Source organism: Gambusia affinis, linkage group LG15 (genome assembly GCF_019740435.1).
Source record: "Gambusia affinis linkage group LG15, SWU_Gaff_1.0, whole genome shotgun sequence".
In the NCBI taxonomy this organism is placed as follows: domain Eukaryota; kingdom Metazoa; phylum Chordata; class Actinopteri; order Cyprinodontiformes; family Poeciliidae; genus Gambusia; species Gambusia affinis.
Window position 1 is genome coordinate 17,198,598 of NC_057882.1, and position 25,558 is coordinate 17,224,155.

General features: G+C 41.1%; 2 protein-coding genes across 7 annotated transcripts in view; both read right to left on the reverse strand.

Moving 5' to 3' along the window:
* camkk1a (calcium/calmodulin-dependent protein kinase kinase 1, alpha a) overlaps window positions 1–6,815 on the reverse strand; it is a 58,771-nt gene extending 51,956 nt beyond the window's left edge. For 3 of the 5 annotated variants that reach the window (XR_006372999.1, XR_006373000.1, XM_044141428.1), the window contains exon 1: window positions 6,110–6,815. The gene's annotated coding sequence lies outside the window, so the exon portion shown is untranslated. The remainder of the gene's footprint in view (window positions 1–6,109) is intronic. The other 2 variants (XR_006373002.1, XM_044141429.1) reach the window with 1 other exon arrangement.
* Window positions 6,816–14,288: 7,473 nt separating this feature from the next.
* Window positions 14,289–25,558, reverse strand: part of atp2a3 (ATPase sarcoplasmic/endoplasmic reticulum Ca2+ transporting 3) — a 55,520-nt gene continuing 44,250 nt past the window's right edge. Inside the window, exons 13-22 of one of the 2 annotated variants that reach the window (XM_044141439.1) lie at window positions 25,278–25,496; window positions 24,391–24,726; window positions 21,922–22,142; window positions 21,494–21,696; window positions 21,313–21,398; window positions 21,095–21,228; window positions 19,724–19,841; window positions 19,072–19,189; window positions 18,884–18,914; window positions 14,289–18,762 (exon numbers count right to left, since the gene is read on the reverse strand). In XM_044141439.1, the coding sequence (XP_043997374.1) occupies window positions 18,910–18,914; window positions 19,072–19,189; window positions 19,724–19,841; window positions 21,095–21,228; window positions 21,313–21,398; window positions 21,494–21,696; window positions 21,922–22,142; window positions 24,391–24,726; window positions 25,278–25,496 (1,440 nt within the window). In that variant the 3' untranslated portion in view covers window positions 14,289–18,762; window positions 18,884–18,909. The remainder of the gene's footprint in view (window positions 18,763–18,883; window positions 18,915–19,071; window positions 19,190–19,723; window positions 19,842–21,094; window positions 21,229–21,312; window positions 21,399–21,493; window positions 21,697–21,921; window positions 22,143–24,390; window positions 24,727–25,277; window positions 25,497–25,558) is intronic. The other variant, XM_044141437.1, reaches the window with a different exon arrangement.

Consider the following 25,558-nt stretch of genomic DNA (forward strand, 5'->3'; position numbering starts at 1 on the left):
CCCGGAGGAGAATCAGACATTCAAGAAGTGCTCCTCATTTCCTGTGGACTGGGTCACATTCTGTTGTTTCTTCTTCCACCGTTTCAGTGTCTTATCACTGAAACCTCTGGGTCGTAGATGTGGCCCAGTGGACGAGAAAAGCGTTTGTTGAAAGAACGTCATATAAAGTCTAACTTCAATTTCTATGGCATGGATGCAAAAACCTTTGAACACTGCACATCACAGTAAATAATATCAGTCCCATGGTAAGGCATGGTGGTGGCAGCATCATGCTATGGAGGTAGGGAAGCTGGTCAGAGTAGCTTCACTGAAAAAAAAAAAAAAAACTGTCAGATACTTTAGGTCTAGTTTTGCACACTTGAAATAAGACAAAGCTAACTTACATGTAACCGTACAGCCAGAAATAAGAGCTTGATGCAAGTAAATAATTTCTTAATATTCTGAATTAAAGTTAAACTAGAGGCTCAGGGAACAAACATGCAAAAACTGTCCATTCTCAGTTTTTGGTTTTCCTCTTTTCTGCTCACAAGCTGCACCGTTTAGATATTGCCCTGAAATTAAACATGTGCTGATGATATTAAATAGCATCATGCAAGCAGGTACCTCCAATACACATGCTAATGAAAAGTGGGGAGAAGTGCGTGTGTGCGCGAGTGTGGGCATGGGTCTGCATGTGTGTGTGTGTGTGTGTGGTTGCTTGACGGCACTTGATGAGGTTTAAGTGAGAGATCTAAGAAGGCCCTAAATCCTTGCTGGTTGTGTTTTGAATAACCAAGGCTACAATGCGCCTCACATGGAGTGGAAAGATGAGAACCTGGAAATGTATTCACGTGTGGATCCGCTCTCTCCTTCTACACCTTGCCATCCCAATAAACTGAAGCTTACAGTGATGCTCTTAAAGCCTAGCTGACATCAAAAATTATATTTTCATCAAGACGATGTGGAAATATGAAAGGTAGCATTTAAGCGTAAGAGCAGCCTTACCTCTTTGACATATTAATTGCACACAAAAAAAAAAAAAAAAAAAAAAAAAAAAAAATCAGGGTTCTGTTAGATTTTTTTTCTTATAGTTAATATTCGTTCAACTTTCATTTAAACTTGGTGGCTTATTTCTAAATTACACGGTAAATATCCAACAGAAGTGGCTAATCTGATATAAATTAGAATTGAATGCTGCCCTATGTTGGAGCTCATTGCATGTTTTCTGACACCGAGTCACCAAGAAACAGTCTGAGGCTCTATTTAAAGGGCAAATTCCCACATTTAGGAATGCACCTGGAGAACAGAAACGGAGATAAATAAAGACAAATGTCAACAGCAAATCTATTCCTGCAACTGTGTGCAGAAGTTGTCAAAAATGCTTACAATGCAGGTAAAGCAGGTGTATTGCTTAACGTATTTTTGTTCTCACCTTCAATTCGTCAGATTAAATTTAGGTTGCTGCAATGAAACCATGAGGGAGTTAAGGAGGCACGGTTAAAATGGTGCAAATAAAACCGCTTAGTCATTAAAACTCCCACCAAAGTGGAGACTTGAGAAAAGTCTGCATTTGTGTTTGCGCATGTATATGGGAAAACGAAGACTGTTGCATTACAGTCTGCGTCAAATAATGCATCAATATTTCCACATGCTTGCATTGACATAATACCTAATCGATAGTTTCCAGTGTTCTATCAACTGTATATGCTAATAGGCTACTTAATCGTAGTTCATAAAAGGAAGTCATTATTGTTGTTTTTTCTGGATAAAACTCCCAGACTAATTAGGCAAAACTAATCAGCAACATTAATCATAATGTGTAGACCAAGACCTAAATATTATCTTTATTTATATGCATTTCTTCATTGGAGTGCAAAATCAAAATGTCTGGTCAAACAGGAAGGATGTGCAATTAAAGCACATCCTTTAATTGCACATCCTTTAATCGCCTCTCCCGTTGTTGACGGCAGAGGCGATTAAAGGATGCAACACGTGATCCTCCGTGGAAGCAAAGCGGTGGAGTACGACTTGTTTGCATGGAACATCAACAGACTGCTGAAGATGGCTGCTGTATGCGTTTTGTAACTCGAGCTGCCTCGTTTTCACACACACCTTCATAAAACAAATTATTTTACGCAAAGAGCAACTGCAGGCAATGCGTCATCGGTAGAGTTTATGGAGAACAAATCCAAAGAGCTGCAAGAGTGCAATTTCTGCTTTTCAGTCAAAAAATATTTTAATTAAATTTAACATTGTTTCAACTCGTATTGCACAATTTTCTCCAACTAGTCATTGTAGAGCCTCACGGCTTCTCACGGTTGCTCATCATTTTCTTGATTCTTTTTTTCTTTTTCCCAAAGAATAATCTCCAGTGGCTCCACAGTCGTCCCCAGAACAGAACCAGCCTCCTTCATCTGGTGTGTGTGCCTTCTTAAGTCCATTGCTGTCATGCTGTTGCCTCTACGGGTGATTGCACAAAACAAACTAAGACAGTCTGGTCTTAGCTTGTCTATCAGAATTTACCTCATTTCACAGTAATAATCCCAGAACAACCTGTGTAAGAGTTCGGATCAGCAGGACGGCGATATACGGAGCAAAAATCGAGAAAGATCTCCACGCTCCAAGGTGAATCGTTGGAACGTGATTTCAGAGAGTTGTGCTAAACTTTTGAAATCCAAAAGCACTATACGCAATTTATTTCCCAAAAATGATCAAAAACCACATTTATAAACAATTTTCTGTGATTTACCATTAAATGCAACAAGCATGTCCACAGTGGCCAACAAGTATTATTTATGTTCCATTGAAAAAATGTTTTCCTAAATCTGTGACAGGTGGACAAGGAGGTATATTTTGTCTAACGTTGCACGTACTGGATAATCGTAGGGGCTATCTGGCAGCGAGTTAGCTAACAAGGTAAATTAATAAATTGTATTAAATGTGTTGTTTACTTAGATGTTTGTTTTCATGACTTATAAGCATAAGTAGTTTCTGGAGGCTCTGACCTTTTTTTTTTTTTGTCCGATTACTCAATTAATCGCCAGAATAACCGACAGAATACTGATTACTAAAATGATCTTTGGCTACAGGCCTAAAGAAGAACACTTTCTACAGATAGCAATCACTAACTGGATGCTAATCAAAAATGAATGCATTTTAAATGAGCAAAACCTTTTAGTTTTACAGTATTTGCCACATTTCTGAATATTTTCTGACTGCTCACAGTAAAATTAGAAAGAAAATGTTTGAATGCTGTTCCTAATTCTTATAGTGCTTAAAAGGAAGCTGAATTTGGCTAATATTGTTAAAATCTACTAACTTAAAGCTCAGAAATCATCCACCAGACTCTTTATCCATGGATCTCATTCATACAAACACACCCAAAGAGCTTCCAGGAACTTGGGGGCCGATTCCACAGAGGAGAGACGGCAGCCGGAGTTGCAACAATAACAAGCGCGGCGACAGCGAGTGTACAGCTGCGCTTTGGTGTCACGGATGCAAGATTGAATATTGTGAGACTTTAAACACAGAAATGTTTGCTTTGGATACAGCAGGCATGTGCTTCTGGGAAAGCACGCTTTCAGTTGCACATGACAGGTTGTCTTCCTACCTCTGCTTCAACTGCACTGTCAATCGAAGGGGTTTTTTTTGTTTGTTTTTTGTTTTTCGAAAAAAACCTATTCCCTGCCTGGCCTGTGGTGGTGCTGCACCAAGAACTATTGAAGAAAACAACAGAAAAACCAAAGAAGAAGACGGGACAGCAACTTCCTTATTCCAGAAATGTTAACAATAATGGAGCAGTGTCAGATTTTAGCAGTTGTAGAATTTCTCCTTTGTCTTTGGTAAAACAGCATAAATACATGTGATGATAATAAAAATGAAAATGGCTGCCATGCAGTGTAAAGCCACAGTTGACACCAACCAGCACAGAGCTGCATGTTAGGCCAGAGTCCAACTCTCGCTTGCATGCCAGACTCATGTGGGCGGAGCTAACCTTTACATAATACAGGTGAGAAATACCTAGCCCTGCATGCACAGCTGTCAAGAAGTGAAAAAGCAGCTAATCTAAATAAGACATCACTTTAAACACACCGTCTCCACAGTCAGACACGGTGGTGGCAGCATTGTGCTGTGAGAATGCAAGATGCCAAGAACAGCAGATCCTTAGGGAATGAAAGGCAAAACAACGCACAGTGCTGCGCAGAATTTTTTACATAATGCAACTGTTCAAACATCAAAAGAGACGCTACTGATTTCTGTTTATGAAGGAGATTTGCTTAAGAGGCGGGAAGATCTCGAAGGTGTCGACACTTCCTTCTTTAAAAGACGGCTTCAGTTGCGTGAAGAGAGCCGATGCCGTGCCACAGCCTTCAGCACATACAGCAGAAATAATAAAAAGGAATAGACCATAACCAGCTTTCAGCAATAGCTTCCTCTTGTCTCTTTTTTGTTTTTTTTGTTTGCCTTCTCTTTCCTCAAAATTGCACCATTCTGCAAATGTGCACAAAGCCAGCCGGACAAAATGAAAGCCGCTTTACTTGCTGCCAAATTGTTCCAGTTGGAAAAGCCCTCTAAAGTTCACGGAATCCAATCAAGAAATCCATATTTTTTTTTTTTCCACGTTATGTCTCTCTGTGCCGTCTGTGACATTCACGGCCCATAAAAACAACAACAACCAAAAAAAAAAAAACTGAAGGCGAATCATTTAACGAGTCCAAAAGAGGGAAGTCGAGCGGCTGAACGCCTGACAGCCACAAACGCATCGGCAGTGTTGCAACACGGCCTCTGAGCAGCTCAGCTGAACTCATTTGATGCATGGCCTCAGGGGATGGAAGCTGTCACACTGCCAAGCTGGTTTTCTGTGTGCAAGAGCAGGAATCATGTCACATTCTGCCGCTTCCGCTGGTCTGAGGAGCAGAACAGAAGCGTTATGCATTACATGTCAGTCATGTACTCAGTGGAAGTTCTCGCATGAATGCTGCCCCTCCTTCAGCCCACCCCACCCACTCAAACTCCCCCAGTGAATCGCTTCGTCAGCATTACCTTCTGCTTCAATATGTCTTATTACAGGCACGCAGAAAAATTAAGCATCCTCCTGTAGAAACTAGCATGTTAATGTGTTGAATGTTAAGTTCCCCATTGATTTTCTTTTATTTACAATAACTTAACTGAGCTGAGCAGTTGTTGTGCCTGGTAAATAATAGCTTACTTTAGTCAGGAACATAAATTGGTTGCATGTAAAAACGAACCAAAATAATTTCTGTAGTTAATTTTCGACAATTTTTGGACAGATACGGCAAATAAAATTCTCAAACTATTACCACATACAGAATTTGATCTGTATGATTCTAACTACGTTTACCAGTCCTTTATGAATGTTAAATATGTCACATTTTTAAATCGAAAGGAATATCAAATTCATTCCAATTCGCCATTTCTAAACCTCTGAAGCAAAAGAAAATCTAATCCGTGGATGGATTTTTTTCCTTCCCCCTCAGGGAAACCCCTTGTTGACTTGGGTCCCACAAGCAGCAGCTTATCTTGCTTATACCTTGGGCTGGCCCTGCTCTCATTTTGCAGAATGGCTGAGCACTACCCTCCAGCCCTTTCCAACTTATGAATATATCAAACCTGCAGAACCGGTTAGATGAGCCCCAGTTGAGATAGACATGAAGCTTCCCCTCATCAGTTTGATGCAAATGTATCGTCCACTGTGGCTTACAGTTATTTCTCAAAGAAAAAAACAAAACACTTTGTTACAAAAAGCGCACACCACAGAGTTTACACGCAGGAGGCCCCGTAAATGTGCACATCAGGGTTTATATCTAGGAATTATTTCAGCAGTACCTTTATTGCCAGCCACACGCACACACGCACACATTCAGCTACCCTATGAGGGGGAAGGATCCCTTCATGCCAGGTGCATGACACAGATCCACACCGTGCAAGGTGCCGCCTGCGGGACTCCGCCGTGCAGAAAGTGGGTACAAACTGCCGAGCATCCCGCCTCTTCCCGGTATGTGCGGTGAGTGAGAGCCAACCGCAATACATTCATTACCCCCCAGAAATGTGTGCAAGGTGCAGAACGCGAATGCACCAGGATTTAAAAAAAGAAAAAAGTTTCACTCACCCCCTCCAAACGGGATCCTGGAAGCTCTCCACCGGAGGGAATCCGGAGGGATGTCCCGTTAGGATGCTCCGCGCCTCTCCTCACAGCCGAGCGGGGCAGCGGATGATCCGACGGGCTTCGGAGCTCTAGGTGTGTGGTAGGATCGGCTCCTGACAGGAGCTGCGTCCCATGCTTCACGCCCTCTCTTCCGGAAAAAACGGACAAGGCAGCCTGCGCGCCCCCTTTCCCTGCGTCTGTTTACATGTATGAGTGAAGCAGGCGGAGGGATCGCTACTCTCGGTTTGTCTGGTTGCTGCACCGCTGCAGCGGAGAGGTTCGGAACAGCACCGGCGGGGAGGGCGGGGGTAACCCACAAGCACTTTCTGATTGAGTCCGACTGCTTTCGTCGCGCGTCGGCAAGCGAACGGATCCCAACAACTTTTATTATTCGAACAGGAATCCACCCGTGGGTCCTAAAATCCGCCCACTTCGCGCAGCGTAATCACCCGAAGACAAGCGCTGCTGTGAAGCACCAAGGATTCGCGTCCAGCAATAACTCGACTCGGTTTCCGTCTAACCAAGCACGTGCGCTGAATTTCATAATAAGCTTTAATACCGCACGTGCCACGAAGTCCAATCTTCCATATCGCGCCTCCATTAAACACTGGACTACGTGGGGTTTAGGGCAACCAGCGCCCCTAGTGGCAAGCTCCCGACGATATTTCCAGAAAGCCAGGATTCCAATGAAGTTCCGATTAGTTCTGCAGAACCAGGAGAATCAAAGCCTAATTACTGAGCTCTGCTGAGCCAGCTGGACATGACACGGCTGATTAGGCTCCAGTATAACAAACCTGGGTTTAAGTAATCAATGTGTTTAGATTCTCAACAACTCATTCAATACGTTTACTGTGATTTCTATAATTTGTTTATATAGTGCCTTGAACACCTTCAGTTTTTTTTTTCCAACAATAATCACTGGATTTTATGCGATAAAGCAGCACATAATTGTACACAATTAGTATGACGCACTATTTTGTGAAAGGGGATAGTATGATGTAAATTTCATGCTATATAAGTCTTCTGGCCTGTTCACTCTGACACTCCTAAATTAGGTTTCAGAAACCGTAACAATTAAAGGAAACACTTTTGTCCTTATTTTTAATTAAATGAAATGACATCAGACTTTTACATATCACGTCAGATGCTTTACATGAAATCAGTCATTTCCATTCATGCACACATTCACACGTTGATGATGACAAGCTACTGGATTGTAGCCACAGTCTACAATATGTAAAGGTTGCTATATGGTCCCATCGGCCCTTCTGACCAAAATCAGCAGGCAAGGTGGATGAAGTGAAGTTAGGGTTAGATTTGTCTACAGCTGTAGTATTATAAGCACCTACATTATAAATTATTCATAACTTACGGCTGCATCAAAGAACTACAAAATGTACAAATGCAAACCTATCAATATGTGATATGTGGTTACTCTGGATGAGTAAATTGTGGATGTAGCACAAAAATTATAAACAAAGTTCGATGGTTGTAAATACCTCTGCAAGTTACCGTAAATAGTTCTGACACATAACGTGGTGTGTAAAGAGCTTTGCCCTTTTCGATGACCCGGGTTCAACCGAGCTCCAGCCGTCAGCCAGATGGCCTCATATCTTTTCTCTAGATTACTTTGATCTACAGAAACTCTCACGTCAACACAATGGCAGCTGACAGTTCATATGAGGTTTCCTTTCTCTTGTTTTCACAGCGCAGAGCATCATGACCAGACAGCTAAGAGTTCTGCGGTCTCATCTGATGCTACTTATGTTTTAAGCTACTTTAAAAAGAAAAACCTTTCATCTTACAGTTGTTTTTAAAAACAACAAAATGTCCTGTTTTGAACTTTGACCTTTTACCTGCCAACTGAGGCCTGTAGAGTCTGGGACGTGTCTTTTGATGTTTGAGCGATCACCCGGTGGTTTTTTTGGGGGGGGTTTTCTCCAACAAGAAATCACCTAAATGCTTCAGACCAGCATACTGCTAAACTAGTCTTTTACATTTTATATCTTGGAGGATTTTTATTGAATTTTCAGATCAGAAAAGCACTAAAAATACCAACAATATACTTTATTTTTATTATTATTTTTTTTGGTCTTGTCATAAGATTAGAAAGTATTTTCCACAAACATCAACCTCCCATTGTAGAAAATGTACCCTTACTTGTTCAAACGTTTTGTGTCTCTCTACTTAAAACCAAAAGACAGAAGTAACATTTCAGTTCTTCAAAAATAACAACTAATTTCCTATATAAAAAAATATATATAAGTTGTCTTTTTTCGAAAGATAATGTGATATTTGTGGCTATAAACCAGTTTACCAGCTGGATTGAATGCATAAATGGCTCTTTGGGTTGCAAACCTCTGGTGTAGAGAATGCACAGCTGCATGGACATGTACAAAAAATATAAGAACTAAACACATAAATATCTTGATCTTGTTGCTCCTCACAGTGACGCGGCACAATGAAATCTTTGTTGATTCCCATCTGACGTCCCGTATTTGTGCTTGTCGTCTTAGTAGAGATAACTCTACATGTGTTGTCGGTTCAACAAGCATGTCTGAGCTGTGTGACAGCAGCAGTGGATCGCTGACAAAACAAATGATCCCCACCCTCCTCTGTCAGACCTACACTTGTTCAACCACCAGAGCATGGATCCCACGACGACGGAGTCCATCTCAGAGCTAGCTTTGCAGGGCCCTTGTTGTCGTGAATCATCCGCTAAATAAAAAAAATAAAAGCTCAGAGATGCTCCATTCTGAGAATCCCCACTCCCACCCCCGACTCAGAACACTTTAACTGCATGTTAATTAAGCTGCTGTTCCGAAGAGCATGCGCTACTTTTCCTCCTATCATCCACAGTACCTAGAATGTTTCCACCTGCTCCCTGGATGTTGTGGGGGGGGGGGGGGGGGGTTTTCAGACTCCCAGTGTAAGTGTTGGTTTCTGATCATCACTGTGGGTGAAAGCTGTATGGGATGAAATCTCACAAAATCCACTATTTGACCATCATATTTCAATCAGCCACTTTTCAACTTACTGTCAGTAAATGAGTGAAGGGCGACTGATTTTGAGTCAAGACTTTGACCCGAACAGTGTCTGAAGCAGCTGGTCATGTCAGCGGTTTATGATCAATTAGTCTTTTAGAGGAATCCGCTGCTTAAAGGAACAGCGCTGCTATCCGTGATGGGCGGTTCAGTGAAACTGCTTCTGCTTCCCAGATGTTGACTTTTAATCCACCTGCATTAAATGAGATAACATGGGCGCCATGTTCTCTGAAAAACACAAACTGAGCTCCCTTAGACTAGCCAGCAACAATTAGCAAACCTGGTGGTGCTGCCTACCTGCTGAGCTCATTTTGCAAGCTACATCGCAATGAAATGCTGGTAAAAACACTGTTAAAGGGTTAACAGAGGAGCCATGTTGTGATGACTTCCTGATGGCAGAGATTCAGAAACAGCAGGAGATTTTAAAGACACAGAGGCCCAATTCAAGGGTTAAATTACCAAGGCGGATTTCTTTTAAGTCATATTTGATACATACAGCCTTTTTATAACAATTGAAGGTATATAGTTACAAAATTGTGCTAAAAAATTGCATAATGCTGCCCCTTTAAGACTATGTAGCAGGGTTTTTTAAGGATATAAGAGAAACACAGGTTCACCAAACTTCTAATATCAAGGAATAAACTAAACAGGATAAAAATCATTGACATAAACAGATTTAAGCTCCTTTTTGGTTATTGCGTTGATCCTAGCAGCGTTGTCTGGCAGTGCCATTCCAAAGCTACACTTATTCATAGTCCAGACTAGTTTTCCGATAGGGAATGAGCTACCAAGCACAGTCAGAGCAGAGATGTCCTTTACCTTCAAAGCCTCTGACTTTTCGCTAACAAGAAAACCAACACCGCTAACACCTCCCGTACACACCAACACCCTTTATTCATACTTAATTTGTACTTCTGCTTCTGTTCTGCTTAGTGAAGATATTTACCACTTATGAAGCGAGTCTAGACCTCGTTAGTTTCAGCCAATTGCTCTTTGAATAAAGCTGTTAAATGACATAAAACTCCACCATTTTCTCCAATGTGACAAGCCGGCGTTCTGCGACGGCTCTCCATTATATTAGTCGATTTTTCATCTTTAACGCCAAAGCAATTGGCCAACATGAGCCGTGGCTTACAGGACCACTTTCCCATCTCTGGTGAGGACGTGTTAAAAGTTCATGGCAAGTTCATTCAGTTCCTTGGCAACCGCCTCAGTCTCGCAGCACACCAGGCTGAGAGTCCGTCCTCACAGCACAACGACCCAGTTAAAGTTGCTTCCTGTCTCGACCCACCAGGTGGTTTGGACGCTGGTCCTCTCAGAGCCTGGTGCTCTGTAGGCAGAACTGGTTTGTTTTCGTAAGGAGACGTGGTGGAAGCTGTTCGAAACACAGCCATGTATGAGCATACTGAGTCGGGCCCCGTGGGACCAGAGAGGCATGCTGCGTAGCCAGATCATTATCAAAGATGTCCAGCTCAAGGAAGGAAAGTTATCTAAAAAGGAGACGTGTAAGAGGGAGGGAGAGAGAGAAAGAGAGGGAGAGCTGCAGTCAGTTTTTAGAAACAAACAAACAAACAAAATGTTGAAGACAGGGCCGGATTTACAAGGCTGTGGTCCCTGGGCTGGAGTCGGTTTTGGTGCCCAATCAGCAAAGGAAAAATTATTTTATTAATGGAAACTACAGTTCATTAATATGTCATCCTTTACATCAGCAGGTATGATATGCGACACAAAATTATTACTGCATCATTAATTAGAGTGGCGACCACACAATTTAAATATCTGAATAGGAAATGGGAGTAGATACATTTGTGTTATTCCCACACCTTTTTGAGCTAAATGCTTTCTTTTCTATGTCTGAATACAGAATTATTATATAAAACATGAATTGGATGACTCAATGTCCTCTTGTCCTCACTGTCTATATTTATGCATAATCAGATTTATAGTTTTCCTTTTTTACCTACAGATGGGTGTAATATGTGTTTTCTTTTTCATGTGGCTCTAAATATGGAAATAACTGACTGACTGATGCATGCTAGGTTGAACACGTCTCCTAGCCATTAATAAAAATCTCAAAAATGTTAACATATCTCACTTAATTTGGGCCTATAAGTTGTATATAAAGTAAAATTTTAGCAAAATACGCATGCATAAATACATAAAATAACTAAGTAAATCGAAACTTTTGCTCCTGGGCTAGTGCGTTGTATGTCTGTTCGAACATCAGATATGAAAAGTGTTTAAAACGTTCCAAGAAAACTTCCATCTAATTTCAGCTTTCCCTCTTCTCAGCCCAAAGTATCCCCTCAGTGTTTTTTTTTAAATGTATGTTTCATTAACAAATCTGACAGATTCAATTTAGAAGAGCTAAATGTGGAGAAAATATACCCCTGAGGGATTTAGGGCCGAGTTAGAAGAAGAAGAGTTAATAGTAGGCTTAATGAAACAAGAAGAATGTTGATCTGGGTCATTTCTGCTGCATCATCTCAGCTTGCAGACATTCTGTTCGCGTCATTATGAAATGCAGTGCAGAAAGGTTCATTTTGTTACTTCACAGCCTAAACATCAAGTACTTTATTGAGATGTTGATACCCAACTTGACACTCCAACAAAACGTAGCGCACAACTGTCAAGAGGAAATGATATCAAGTTGAGATTTTAAGAGTATTTATGTTCAAACTCCTTGTAGATCCATCCATCCATCCATTATCTGAACACCCTTCTTCCCTAAATGGGGTCAGGAGGGTTGCTGGTGCGTTCCAGGCGAGAGGCGGGGTTCACCCTGGACAGGTCGCCAGTCTGTCGCAGGGCAACACAGAGACATACAAGACAAACAACATACTCACACACACACTCACACCTAGGGAGAATTTAGAGAAACCAATTAACCTGACAGTCATGTTTTTGGACTGTGGGAGGAAGCCGGAGAACCCAGAGAGAACCCACGCATGCACAGGGAGAACATGCAAACTCCATGCAGAAAGATCCCTGGCCGGGAATCGAACCCAGGACCTTCTTGCTGCAAGGCAACAGCTCTACCAACTGCGCCACTGTGCAGCCCCACTCCTTGTAGATTTAGGATTAAAATAATTTATTTATTTTTTTTTATTTATACACATTTACGTTTTATAGCAGTGTCAGTCAAAGTTCTGAATTGAACCTGCTAGAGAATTGGTGGAGGGAGAGAAAGATTAGAGGCCCTTCAGCTTCGTAGAATTAGAGTAAGTCATTATTTTCGTCGGAGTAGTGGGGGCTGAAAACAAACACACACCGCACTTTTCAGATTTTTCTCTATATGATTCCCTTTCCGCTTCACAATGAGGCACTGCTCTCTACTGCTCTATCAGACAGGAACTTCCACTGAGGTTTAAATCTGAAAAAGTCCAGGCCTCATAATGAGTCTGGCTCTCAGGGAATATTAGCTCTGTCCTCTAGTAGTCTCAGCTGCTGTCACTAGTCTGCGTTTATATTTTGCTGGGACGGCGTCCCCCGTTGGCGTCCCAAATCCAGCGTCCCTGAGAGGTTCGGTGTGGAAATAACAGCCAAACACCACAGAGAACTTCTACTCCGTCTGTGGGCCCCCAGGGGCCCCTGCTGCTTTCTGTGAAGCCTCTCTCCTCTGGGAGGATGTGACAGCGTGTCATTCTCTCATGTGGGATCCTGACACAGCATCAGCCATGTGGTAATTGGTAGTCAGACAACTGTGTGAGCATGTGACTGGATTTTATTAAGATGTCAATTAACCTGAAGTGACAAGAAATGGCTCAGCTGCCCCCTGCTGGTTATATTGTTACTGCAGGACACAGCTGCGGCTTAATCAGCACTTTTTTTTTTCATTTTTGGGACTATAATCAGCTCATAATAAACATACTGACAGCAGCAATCACTGTGTGGCATCACAGAAGGATGGACTGCGGGTAAACATCTCCCTCTGCTGGAGGAACACCGGTATTGAGTTTCAGTTGGGTTTTTTTGTTTGATTTATTTTATTTTATTTTATTTTTTTTGCGTGTTTTTTTGCTCGGCTCCGGGGCGAGTGTGTTCATCAGCATGAATAACTTCACCCGCCTTCAGAGCTAAACTATAAATACAAACGTTTTAAACCGATTAGTTATGCTAAATGTTAATTTGTTTAGATCACCGAGGCAGCATCATGAACTCAAGGGAAAAGCGGATTGTTCAGCTGTCAGGGGTTGGTAGTTTGACGCCCAGGTTCTGCCGTAACGATGTGTTGACAATCATATTCCAGACGGGAAGAGACATCTGTTAGCCGTGTTTCCAACAGATGTGAAGGGGAAATTACTTTGAGCAAAGACTTTAATCACAGCACTGGAATCAGGAGAGGAAAACTGGCTCACATTTGTTCCTTCCGTTATTAAATATGAGCCTTATTTTCATTCAAAACTACTTTATTAACCCAAAAGGGAATTTGATGTTGTAGAAAACCGATGCAAGGTATTGCATCTTTAAAATAATACTGTCAGTTTATTGCAGTGCCTTTTAATATTCATGACCCGTGAATAATACGCTGTCACATTACAAACAAATCTATATTTCACTGAATGTATCTTATTCAGATTTTAAGTGACAGACCAATGTAGTATTAAAAACCTCGTTACTCTTTCATAAAGTTAAGTGGAACTGATTGTAACATTGATAAAAAAAAAAGTGTAATACGCTATTTTATGTACGTATTTTGTTTTGATTACCTGATTAATAATCGGACAGCAAAAGGGGCTTAATTTGAGATTTAGATTATATTTACAGAATTTGAACCGAGCAAACCTCAAACTATAGGCCACCTGAGGATGTCTGGGTAACATTTACAGGCAACCTTTTTTTAATCTTAAATGCAAAATGTACAATTTTTTTCTTGATTACTTTAAGCGAGTATTATTCTCTCAGCAAATGGTCTATTTTTGGAGTCTGTGTATTCGATTAATCGATTACTAAATAGTTGACAATTACTTCAACAATTGATTAATTGTGATTAATCACCTCAAAATCTCATATATATATATATATATATATATATATATATATATATATATATATATATATATATATATAGATGTGTGACAAAGAACACGACCTCTGAATAAATAACAAGATAAATAATCTTTATTTCCACATCTCTGTTTATAAAATTATGTGTCCACAATTAATATTAACAAGGCAACACAGAGAATCCTTTTTTTTTTCTCCTTTTATTTCTCAGAGGTGAAACTCAGGCTCTGGAGACGCCTCGCCCGTCCAATCGGAAAAATTGTACACAGCCGGATTGTTCTTGACGCCTTTCCGGTTTTCAGACCGAAGTCGGGACTTAAAGCGGAAGTGCCGTACAACGAGTTACGGAGAAAGAGTGCGGCGGTTCTCCAGAGCCCAGTTCCTCACCAACAATGTACAGTCATAAAACATCAGGACTTCATCGCTGCTCGGCGCTCGGTGTAAACCAGACACGGCTCGTCAGCAGCTTGTTGAGCGTTCCCACACCAGATAGCCCTCGCTGAAATGATTCACGTTATTGCCACTAACAAACATAAGCACTATTCTTCTCTATCTTAATTTTATATTTTTGCTTTTTTTTCTCTCTCTCTACAGTAAAGAGAAAAAAAAAGGGTGAGGGGGAGACAGTACCTGTAAAAACGAAACAAAAACAGTGAGGAAATGACATTGTATTGTACGCACACATGAAAAAAAAAAAAAAAAAAAATACAGATCCTTAACCATGTGCTCAACGGAGACGTTAAAAAAAACAAAGCAAAAAAACTTTTCCTTGCAAGTCTGTCTGTGGAACGTATGACGTAAGAACAAAAAAATTAAATATTACATACTGTATAGGTTATTATTACAGTAACAAGGTTCCATGCGATCGTATTCTTCTCACCTATACAGAATGGAGGACTCAGTAGTAAATATCAAGGCTATACAGACCCATAGTGCCAGCATGTCAGAGAGACCTGCACTGCAAAAACTCTAAATCTTACCAGGAATTTTTGGGTTGATTTCTAGAGCGTCGGAAAGTGCATTTGAAATAACAACTTAAAAGTAACTATTCAGCAAAACATAGTAGCTCGTTTTAAGTCAATAACTCTTGAACATAAATTTAAAAAGGTATTAGTTTTAGTGGCAGATTATTTCACTTATGACAAGAGGTCGTCCCCCCGCCCCCAAGTTACATGTGAAATAATCTGCCAGTGGAACTAGTATTTTAAGGATTTATTGAAATAAAACAAGCTCCTATGTTTTGCTGAAAAGTTACTTGTGAGTTAGTTTTGTCTTATTTCAAGTGTACTAAGATATTTGCGCTAGAAATAAACAAAAAAAAAAAAAGAAAAAGATTGTAAAATTTTGAGTTTTTGCAGTGTGGAGACCTGGGGATCTGGGTGGGTGTGGGGTGGTCCGCTGGTAAGGACAGAGGGCGCATCATTCTAGGGGTAAACCAAGGTGGCTTTTACTAAGAAATTAAAGAATTGGTTTACCCTTTTAATGCTGCATCATTATTAACTCAGTTCGCTTGGCTGTCTTCTGCATAAAACCGATCCCCTTAGGTTTTTAAGTGATCCCAGAAGAACGCGACAAGCTGGGAACATCCTGGAGTTGATAAAAAAAATACAAAAACTAAAGAACATTCTCAAGCGGCAAAACAGTGAGGAACAGCAGACTGGTGTCTCAGGATGGGGATTCCCTCCAGTTCGAAACGTCCCACTGGTAAGAAGAGACATTCAGGACCGGAAGAAACAACAAAAAGAAAAAGAAAAGGATCCACACACTCCGCCGAGTCCAACCGGGTCAGCTTAGTTACACAAGAAAGATTTCATCAGGCTGATGATCCCATTAGGGAGCTTTGCAATGTCGAATTTACCAAAAATGTTCAAGTCGTGACCAAGAAGAGAGCATCTTGTTAATTTATTTTTTACAGAAACAGAAGTATTTTTGATCTAGTTTGTGGTACAAATATCTTAGTACACTTGAAATAAGACAAAACTAACTTACAAGTAAATTTTAAACATGAAATAAGAACTCATTACAAGTCAATATTGCCTTATTGAAAAAGTACTAGCTATAAGTGAATTAACCTGCCAGTGGCAGATTATTTCACTTACAGCCAACACTTTTTCATCAATATTAATTAATGACTTAAAACAAATTTCTATATCATGTTGAAAATTTACTTGCAAGTTAGTTTTGTCTTATTTAAAAGCACACAGATATTTACAGGAGAAACTCGACCAAAACTACTTGGGTTAGGTTCAGTGACGTTGCAGTGTGATCAAAACTGGGGACCCGGCGCCGTGTGGATCGGTATTCAACCAGCACCCGACTGACGTTCTAGTTTTCAAATGTGCGTTCGCTACCTTAAGGAAACAAGCCGCTCCCCTGAGAAACAGCCCCACCCACAGAGCACAAAGACCCTCTGCCCCCTCCCCAAAACAAACTCCTGCAAAAGCAAGACTTAAAAACACACATTCAACCCCCCACCACCATTCCATGTGGGTTCATTCAGTCAAATACATTGTCTAGTCTTTTTATTTAAAAAAAAAACCCAAAACAAAACAAAAGAACAATTTGTGAGTAAACCGCAAAAGCGCTGAGAGAGCGAGCGGAGCTGAGGAAGCAGAACGCGGGGCGAACGGACGTTCATTCGCTCACACTGAGGAGGGGGGAAAAGCTCCATGGCGACACATTCATCAGGGCCACATCATTATGTTGGATGTGCAGTGGGCTTTATAAGACACGGACGCTTCACATAGTGCAAAATGGAGACATTCAATCAGTTTAACTTGTAAAAAATGGGGAATATTTAGATTTTTTTTTCACATAAGACTAATTTCTCTCAATAAAGCTACAGAGGAGAAAGCTTACAGCAAAACGTTAAAGTTTTATCTCTTTGGTGAGATCTTATTTTTACAACTTATGATCGTCTGCAGAGTTTTGTGTTCACTTAAACTACAGATGAACTGAGGAGAAAATTGTCTGGTGACTGAAATTTCCCAATTCCCATCCCACTGGTGCATGACTGTTGTGATCATGTACCGGTCTTGGAGGAAATTCAAAAATGTCGACTTGAGAGCAAGACTTTCAGCAGAAAACAAGAATCCTGAGCAGAACACGCTGAAGTTTTTTTTGTTTTTATATTTTCTTTGCTTTCCACTTGTAGCCGTCATGGAAGATACGAAAGGGTTCAGCTTGTCTATAACAGACACAAGCTAGCTATGATAGCTGCCAACAAAATATGGAAAATGTCAGCTTTGTAAGGAGTTTGTCTTTGTTTTAAAACATATGTAGTCAACAATGTCACCGCCATTTCTAATATAAACTAGAATAAAGCTAGCTAGAACTAAACACCATATATCGTTTTCTTGAACAGAAATTGGAACTGGGAAATTTTGGTTTTGGTAGGTAAAGCTTTACAAACAATCCCAGACATCAAACATCTGGCACAAAAGTCTGATTAGTGCATCTTCAGCTATGCTAAAGCTAATCGATATCAAAGGCTAACACACTTAGCTCCTCCGCTCACCTGATGCTCTATTTCTTCCTGTTTTTAATGTAGAAGAGTCAGTTTGGCAGCTGTGCTGCTGAAAACATTTACAGACAGACGGACGGTGTGTGGATTATTTTAATGAGGCAGATTTAAGGCTAGGATTTGTATTTTTTTAATTTAGCTTCGCTGGGGATCGTTCCGTTTTGCCCGGCGCGTCGGCTGACCTCAGCTCCTCGAGTCAAGAGCTGATAGAAGCAGCATAAAGCTATTCACACCTTTGACCCCAACCCCACCCACCCAAAAATGGACCCCAACCTGAGGCTCAAAGCTGCCTCCTCAAACAGAGCATGAGAGAGAGAGAGAGACAGAGAGAGAGAGAGAGAGAGAGAGAGAGAGAGAGAGAGAGAGAGAGGTTGCAGACAAGGGGAACCCTAGCAAGAGTTTGCTTGAAGCGTGCACACAAACGGAGAAGACGAACTGGGAGTTATTCTGATGAGACCGTGCTCCTGCAGCTGTGTGGGTGGTGGCAGCGGCGGGCTGCGGGACTTGAACGCGGTGGCTGTCCCACGCACACTCAGCCTCCAGGTCCCGCCTCTCCTCGTCTTTTCTCGCTCACCCTCCCCCCTCCACACAAACCCCTTTCCCTCCCTCAAGATCATTTCTGCACTGTACAGTGAAAAAGAGCAAATGAGCAGAAATGGCGTTAAGAAGTCCAAGGCCGTTTTATCGTCTTTCTCTTCTTGTTTTTTTTTCTGCAGTCGTTTCTCATCCTCGCAGCTCAAAAAGAAAAGTCGTGCATCTGCAAACACATACTCGGACACCCACACAAGCCCCCAAACACTCGTACCGATCCGGAACATAAACCCTCTCTCCGTTTCTCTCAGGTCGTTTTTTTTTTTCCAGCGGCAACGTGTTTGGACAAGCAGGGGGGGACGGGAACGAGGGCCGGGGACAGAAAAGGTTCCTAGCTCATAAAAAGGAAGAGTGTAGCTGTGTGTGTGTGTGTGTGTCTAACTATGTGAATGCGACAAGGGAGAGGCCTTAGTTCTCCTGCCATCTCCGGCGATATTTCTTCTCCTCGTCATCTGCCGGGGAAAAATCAAAAAAGAAAGAAAACATGGTTTAGAGAATGAAATAGGCTGTTTATGTTAGTGCGGTTCTAAAGCAGAGAAGAAAGAGAGGAAGGAGGAAATAAAGCTGCGGTACCTTTTCACAGAAGGTGAGATAAAAATTTATGCTGATACAGAAAGCAGGGGAAAAAAGAAGCAGGAAAAAAGGATCAGAAATGTGGACAAAGCTGCTGAACATTAGAGAAAAAAGGAACAAAACAGAACCAGTTTAATAAAAACTGAAATTCATGAAGTGGGTTTTTCTACACTTGGACCCCAGCTTACCTTCTAAATGGTTCCTGGACATATATTTCAGTGCTTCATCCAGGAGGATGACAGGAAGGGAAATCTTTAGGACCATGATCCACTGGGACCAGCGCAAAGGGGTCACCTGGAAGATCAGCTGAGGGGCAAAGAAAACCCATTCACAAATATTTAAAATGAAACCTGCGGCTGAACAATGTAGACTTAAAAGTTTTATCACAATATTTTTTGGATAACGATAAAAGTGACGATAAGAACTTTCTATTCCTTTTTTTTTTTAAGGTAAATGCATAACAAAGGCCACTAGAGCCAACAAAACCTTTTAAAAAAACATTTAGTAACAAATTGTTCCTGCACTAGATGGCCTGCAAATTAATCTAAGCAGGAAAAATTTAAGCTATCCATTTGAAAAAGATGAGAAATTAAAACATGGAATGGTCTGTCCCAGATGTTTTTTTTAAAAGATAGATTAACATAAGGATCAACAGTGAAACACACTTTTCAGAAATGTACTAATGACTTCCCTATGATCTGCTCCAATCAGTCATTGGCTCATGAAATTAAATTCCAGAGTTTCCCGCGTCCCCTTCCTCCTCTTCCCACTTTACTCAATAAACGCATCACAACAAGCGGAGTCAGTAACCAGACCTGAGCAGGCGTCCTGAGTACTCACCGGCAGAGGCTCGACGTACAGGATCAGGAAGTGGAGGGACAGAGACAGGATGATGGCTCCCAGCAGCCAAATATTGACCCAGGGAGGCATCCTGAGCAGGGACTGGTTCTCAGACAAACTGCCAAGACAGAAAAAAAATTAGCGTCGTTATAAGAAGTAACACGCAAAACTACGAGGAGAGGCTCTACAGTCATTTCTTTGTTTACCACAAAACAGCTAACTTGAAGCTAACCGTTAGGCACATAATTCAATGGTTTAATACCAGTAATTATTTCAAATTGTTGCTGCTTGTGTGTGTGATTCATGAGGAAGAGTGGGCTAGCCAGGTGGCATTTGTTTGGTTCACTGTGACTAATGGGCAAATATCATTTATTGGCTACAATAGCAATATTAATCAGGGTTTCACTACTATGAACAAAATTTAAATTTTGTTCATAGTAGTTTTAAATTTATCTATGCGCATCTGAAAATGTTCAAAAGAAAATCAAATGTTTTATTTATTTTAAAGATATATATCATACATCATTATAAAATGTAAGATTTTATAGTGTGCCTGAAATATTTCACACTAAAGAAAGACTCGTGGGCCTGCTTCCATTTCACAGCAATAGTACAAGAAACAAAAGAGGAAAATAAAATTTATATAATAAGCAAATCAAGTATCATAAATAGTCACAACTGCAAACTGAAGCTTTGAAACTGGAAAAAAAAGTTACAGCTCAGTAACTACACATTAATAAAAATATATAATTAAAATTAAAAGGCTCTCTCTCTCTCTCTATATATATATATATATATATATATTGAAATATTCAAATTAACTTTCTTAAACAAATTTAAGACATTTTAAGGCCGCAATGATAGATACATAAATTTAAGGATTTTAAAGACTTTTTAAGATTTCATGGTTATAGATGTTGGCCCAAATGTTCAAATCGGTGCATCCCCAATTATTTCAGTTCATGCTGACCTGATTATTAGGCATTGTTGAATTTGAAATTAGACTACATCTGTTCCACTTTTTATTTTATTTTCATTCCCCCCCATCCCCCAACACTTAAGGTGTAAAAATCACATTTGTCATAACATCTAATAGTCAGATGGTCTGTTGGATGGTATCAAATTTGTAACACAAATCTGATCAAATGCACAGTCCTACCTCCAAAAATCCATCTATCCTACTTCCTTAAGTTAAGTAAAAAACAGTTTTTATAAGGAGAGACAGTAAGGAGCCGTCAGCTGTTATCGAATCCCTCCTTCAAAGGGCTTGTTGTGTCACTGGATAACAGTGTCTGATCCCTTTAATAACAATCTGACAGCCCTGACATTCAGCGCCCGTCTGCTCGGCCTCTACATCAGACAGCTGCTGACCTGTTGAGGGCGTTGAACATTTCGATAGTGACCAGCACCGACAGCGCCATGGTGGTGGGGTAGCGGGATTCAAACACCTCGCAGTCGATGTCCTTGAACATCGGGTTGTCCTCTGTGCACTGCATGAAGTGTCGCTGTGTGCGAAGGGAGAATAAAAGAAAGGTTCAATGCAAAAACATGTAAAAGCTGTAAAAGCTGTAAAAACAGGCTGAGCTCACCAGCTGGTAGAAAGACACCTGTGGGCCCTCTTCATCAAACAGGTACCACCATGTGGCTGCGCTCACTGTTCCAAGTCCCACATATCCTAAAGGAAAATATTAAATCAAAGCGAAAAATAAAACAAGTGCAACAAAATGAGCCGTATGAATCCGTTTCTCATCGCCTCAGACGCAACGTTACCTCCAATGGCGAGGTATCTGAAGAAGAGCCAGCCGGAGATGAGCGGCTCCTTTGGGTTACGGGGCGGTTTGTCCATGATGTCCAGGTCTGGGGGGTTGAAGCCCAGGGCGGTGGCAGGAAGCCCGTCGGTCACCAGATTCACCCACAGCAGCTGGACAGGGATCAGCGCTTCGGGGAGACCCAGGATGGCTGTCAGGAAGATGCTGCGGAGACAAAGTGGGTCAGGCGAGGACAGGGAGACGGAGACGGCTTCATGTGGAGGTAAAGCCGGCTGGTGTGGCTTAAAAACAAATGGCGTCCCTCTCTGGACACTATTGCTGGAAGAACAAATCCAGATTTTCCGAAAATTCACTCTTCAACAACCAAAAATTGAGTGAAATGGATTCGGCGCCGCGCCTTATGTGGAGTTTTCCAGGTTTCGGCCTCACCACACGACTTCTCCCACGTTGGAGGAGATGAGGTATCTGATGAACTGCTTCATGTTGTTGTAGATGGCCCGGCCTTCCTCCACTGCAGCCACGATGGTGGAGAAGTTATCGTCGGACAGCACCATCTCGGACGCAGACTTGGCCACTGCCGTGCCGGAGCCCATGGCGATGCCGATCTCTGCCTTCTTCAAGGCCGGGGCGTCGTTCACGCCGTCTCCCGTCTGAGAGAAACACAATTTGTTACATAACACGAGACACTAATTTAATTAAAGCTTTAAATTGGGGGAAAATTATTATTTTTTTGCTGCAAAACACAAACTCTTGCAAAGAAGTTTTCTCCTAATGTCAAGTGTATTAAAATATTTGAATTAGAAAGTAGAGATGCATAATATATCGGCACCAACGTTGGTATCGGCCAAAGTTAGTAATTTTTTTAATGCGTTTGTCCAATAAATAAAATTGGGTCGATAACAACTGATATTTATTTCCACGTTGTTGCCATTTGTTCCTGGAGGAGCAGGGAAGTAGGTCGGTCATGTGACATTTGTTTAGTCATGTGACAGTGGCAGTGCTGCAGCAAAGGATTGTGGGGAGTTTAACTGGAGCAGAAAAGCAGTTGTGTGATTTTTTTTTTTCAAGGTGTTGAAAGGGTGGTAGAGTATATATAATATCTAAGACTTCAGCAAACACAAATGGAAGAAAAGTGGATGAAATGGACAACATTCAAGACAAAAGACAGCGACCAAAAATAAAGTACTAGACAAACTAGATGGGACAAACGTGAAATAGAGGAATAGCTCCCAAGCGAAAGTTTAATGTTATGTTATGTTGAATGTGAAGTGTTCATGTACATTGTGTATGTAAACAAATGTGAACAATACTAATAGACAGTTAAATGATATATATATATATATATATAATATCTACAATATCTGTAAATATCAGTTAATGTACATAACAGCAGTATTTATATTGTATATCGATATTGGCCAATCGGTGCATCCCTTCTTGATATAAGACAAGTTAAAAGTAACTTATCAGCAAAATAAATACAACTGTTTTAAGTCAATAATTCTTGAATACAGATTTTCTTTAAAAAATTAATTTTGCTGAGATTTTTTTTTTCACTTAAAACACAAAAAAATATCTGCCAGTGAAAATGGTACTTTTTAGAAACTGTATTCAAGAATTACTGACTTAAAACAAGAGTATTTATCTGGCTGAAAGGTTACTTTGGTCTTATCTCAAGTGTACTAAAATATTTGCAGTAGAAACTAAACAAAAATAATCTAAAGATGAACTGCAAACAAGATATTTTAAAGCCTCGGGGGAGACATCTCGCTTTCAAACAGAAGAAGTTAACAACGCCGGCTCGATTAAACTCCATCGGGGTTTATTCAGAGACACGGGACGGATCCGTCAGTGGTGGCAGGGCCTTTAGAGCAGCTCTGGATTTACGGGAGAACTGGACAACATCTGACAGCCAAGTGGTGATATTGTTGCCTCGCCGTCTTCCCTGAGGATCGGCGTCTCTTCTGAGGCGCGTGTCAGATAGGGAGCGGCGGAGCGACTGACAGATATTGATGGCTCAGTCTGAGGGAGCAGCCTCAGAGAGACCGCCGTTTCTCCTCCGCCGTTTCGATGTTCGTTACGCAGCCAGCGGACACTTTTGTGCCAGGCTGCAATTTTATCTTTATTTCTTTTAATTATGAGAACAGAGTTGTAATACTACCAGAATAAAGTGATGCTTTAATAAAGTGAACATCATGAGAAATAACAGATTTAAATGAGGAAGTTATGCGTTTCGTCAAGCCCGTCGCAATTAAGGAATTAGTGGTATGATAAATTAATTTCTGTTGTGATCATTAAAATTTTTTGATGGACAATTTTTGTTTACAGAAACATCATAATCCATATTTTTTATTGTTTTTGTTGCAAGTGGTTTTTCTGTTTTGTTTATTCTTCTTAGTTGTGTTTTATTTATGTTCCAATGTGATGTATTCTTTAGAAAGTGTAAGTTTATTGGTCTTTGAGAGGCCAAACTTGCGTTATTATACCATTATTAAAAATATTGCTTGAAAATGGCCTGAAAAAATTAACATTACTCTTTGTCGCAATAACTGTTAATAATTCAGCGATATTTTTTTGTTGAAAATTTGTAATAACTGAACTTTTTTCCTCATTAAGACAAACGTTTTCTTGTCGTTTTTTGACTTCTTTCTGGTAAAGTTGCATCTTTATTCAGCGATCATTATGACTATATGCTCATAATTAAAAAAGTCCAAGATACCCTGTCTTCCAACTCACAGAAGGAATGACTGAAATAAATGTGAAAATATCGTCTGTCATTTGTAATTTCTTTTTAAGTAAAGAAAGCGAAAAACAAACAAAAAAAAGTATCGGAAATTAGACTGCGTGAAAAAAATCATAGATTTCATCTGTAAGCCTTATGGCCCGTTAACTTCTCACCATGGCTGTGATCTCGTCAAACGACTGCAGGTATCCAACTATTTTGGACTTGTGCGCTGGCTCGACGCGGGCAAAGCACCGGGCGCGTTTCACCGCCTCTCTCTGCTCCTCGGCCGTCAGGTCGTCAAACTCGCGGCCCGTGTACGCCTTCCCCTTCACGTCCTCCTCCTCGCCGAAGATGCCGATGCGTCTGCAGATGGCCACGGCCGTGCCTTTGTTGTCTCCCGTGATCATGATGACGCGGATGCCGGCCTCGTTGCAGAGCTTCACCGAGCCGATCACCTCCTTCCTGGGCGGGTCCAGCATGCCGACGCAGCCGACGAACGTCAGGCCCATCTGAAAGGAGGGAGAGGAGAGAGGGGAGAGGCTGAAAGGGCTTTCACTGTATGGACGGGAAACCAGATGGATGAATGATTACAGCATAAATGAATGGTTGGAAAAGAAGGAAACCAATAAACAATCTGCCATATTGCAGTCAAATGTTAATTAAACTGAGCATTGTTATACTTATCTGGGCATGAAACATACTTCAGTTTTTACATTCCAGACAATTTCAGAGTTTTCAGGGAACTTGGAGTTTTGTGCCAAATTTTTACGGTCCTTAAACCAAACCTGGAATCAAGTGAGACGACCAAGTTCTACAGAACCACACAGCTGGCCGATCCTGAGGAACTGTTAGCAGCAGAAACAACTAGCATAAAATCAGCTGACTAGCAACAGCTTGGTAACAAGGTAGCCATTCGCCTGTGTCCTATATTTAAAGTCATCTCCAACTTTTAAAAGCAGGCATTTTTAATAGGACGAAAAGGATTTAAAATATTTCTAGAAGATTGAATTATGTGCCTGTTTGACCAACATGTAACCGCTAACTTAGCCCCTCCACGTACCTCGTATTCTGCGAACTTGCTGGAGTTCTCCAAGTCCATGTCCTCTTTGCGCGGCGGGGTGTCGTGGGTGGCCAGAGCGAGGCAGCGCAGGGTGTCCTTTCCCGACCCCCACTCCCTGATCTTACACATCAGCTGCTCGCGCAGGGCTGGCGTCATGGCAACCTTTGTCGTTCCCACACGCAGGTAGTTGCACCTCTCCATCACGCTTTCAGGAGCACCCTGTGATGGGGGGAAAAAATAAAGTCAACAACAATTTAAACAAACAAAACATGGAAGTTCAA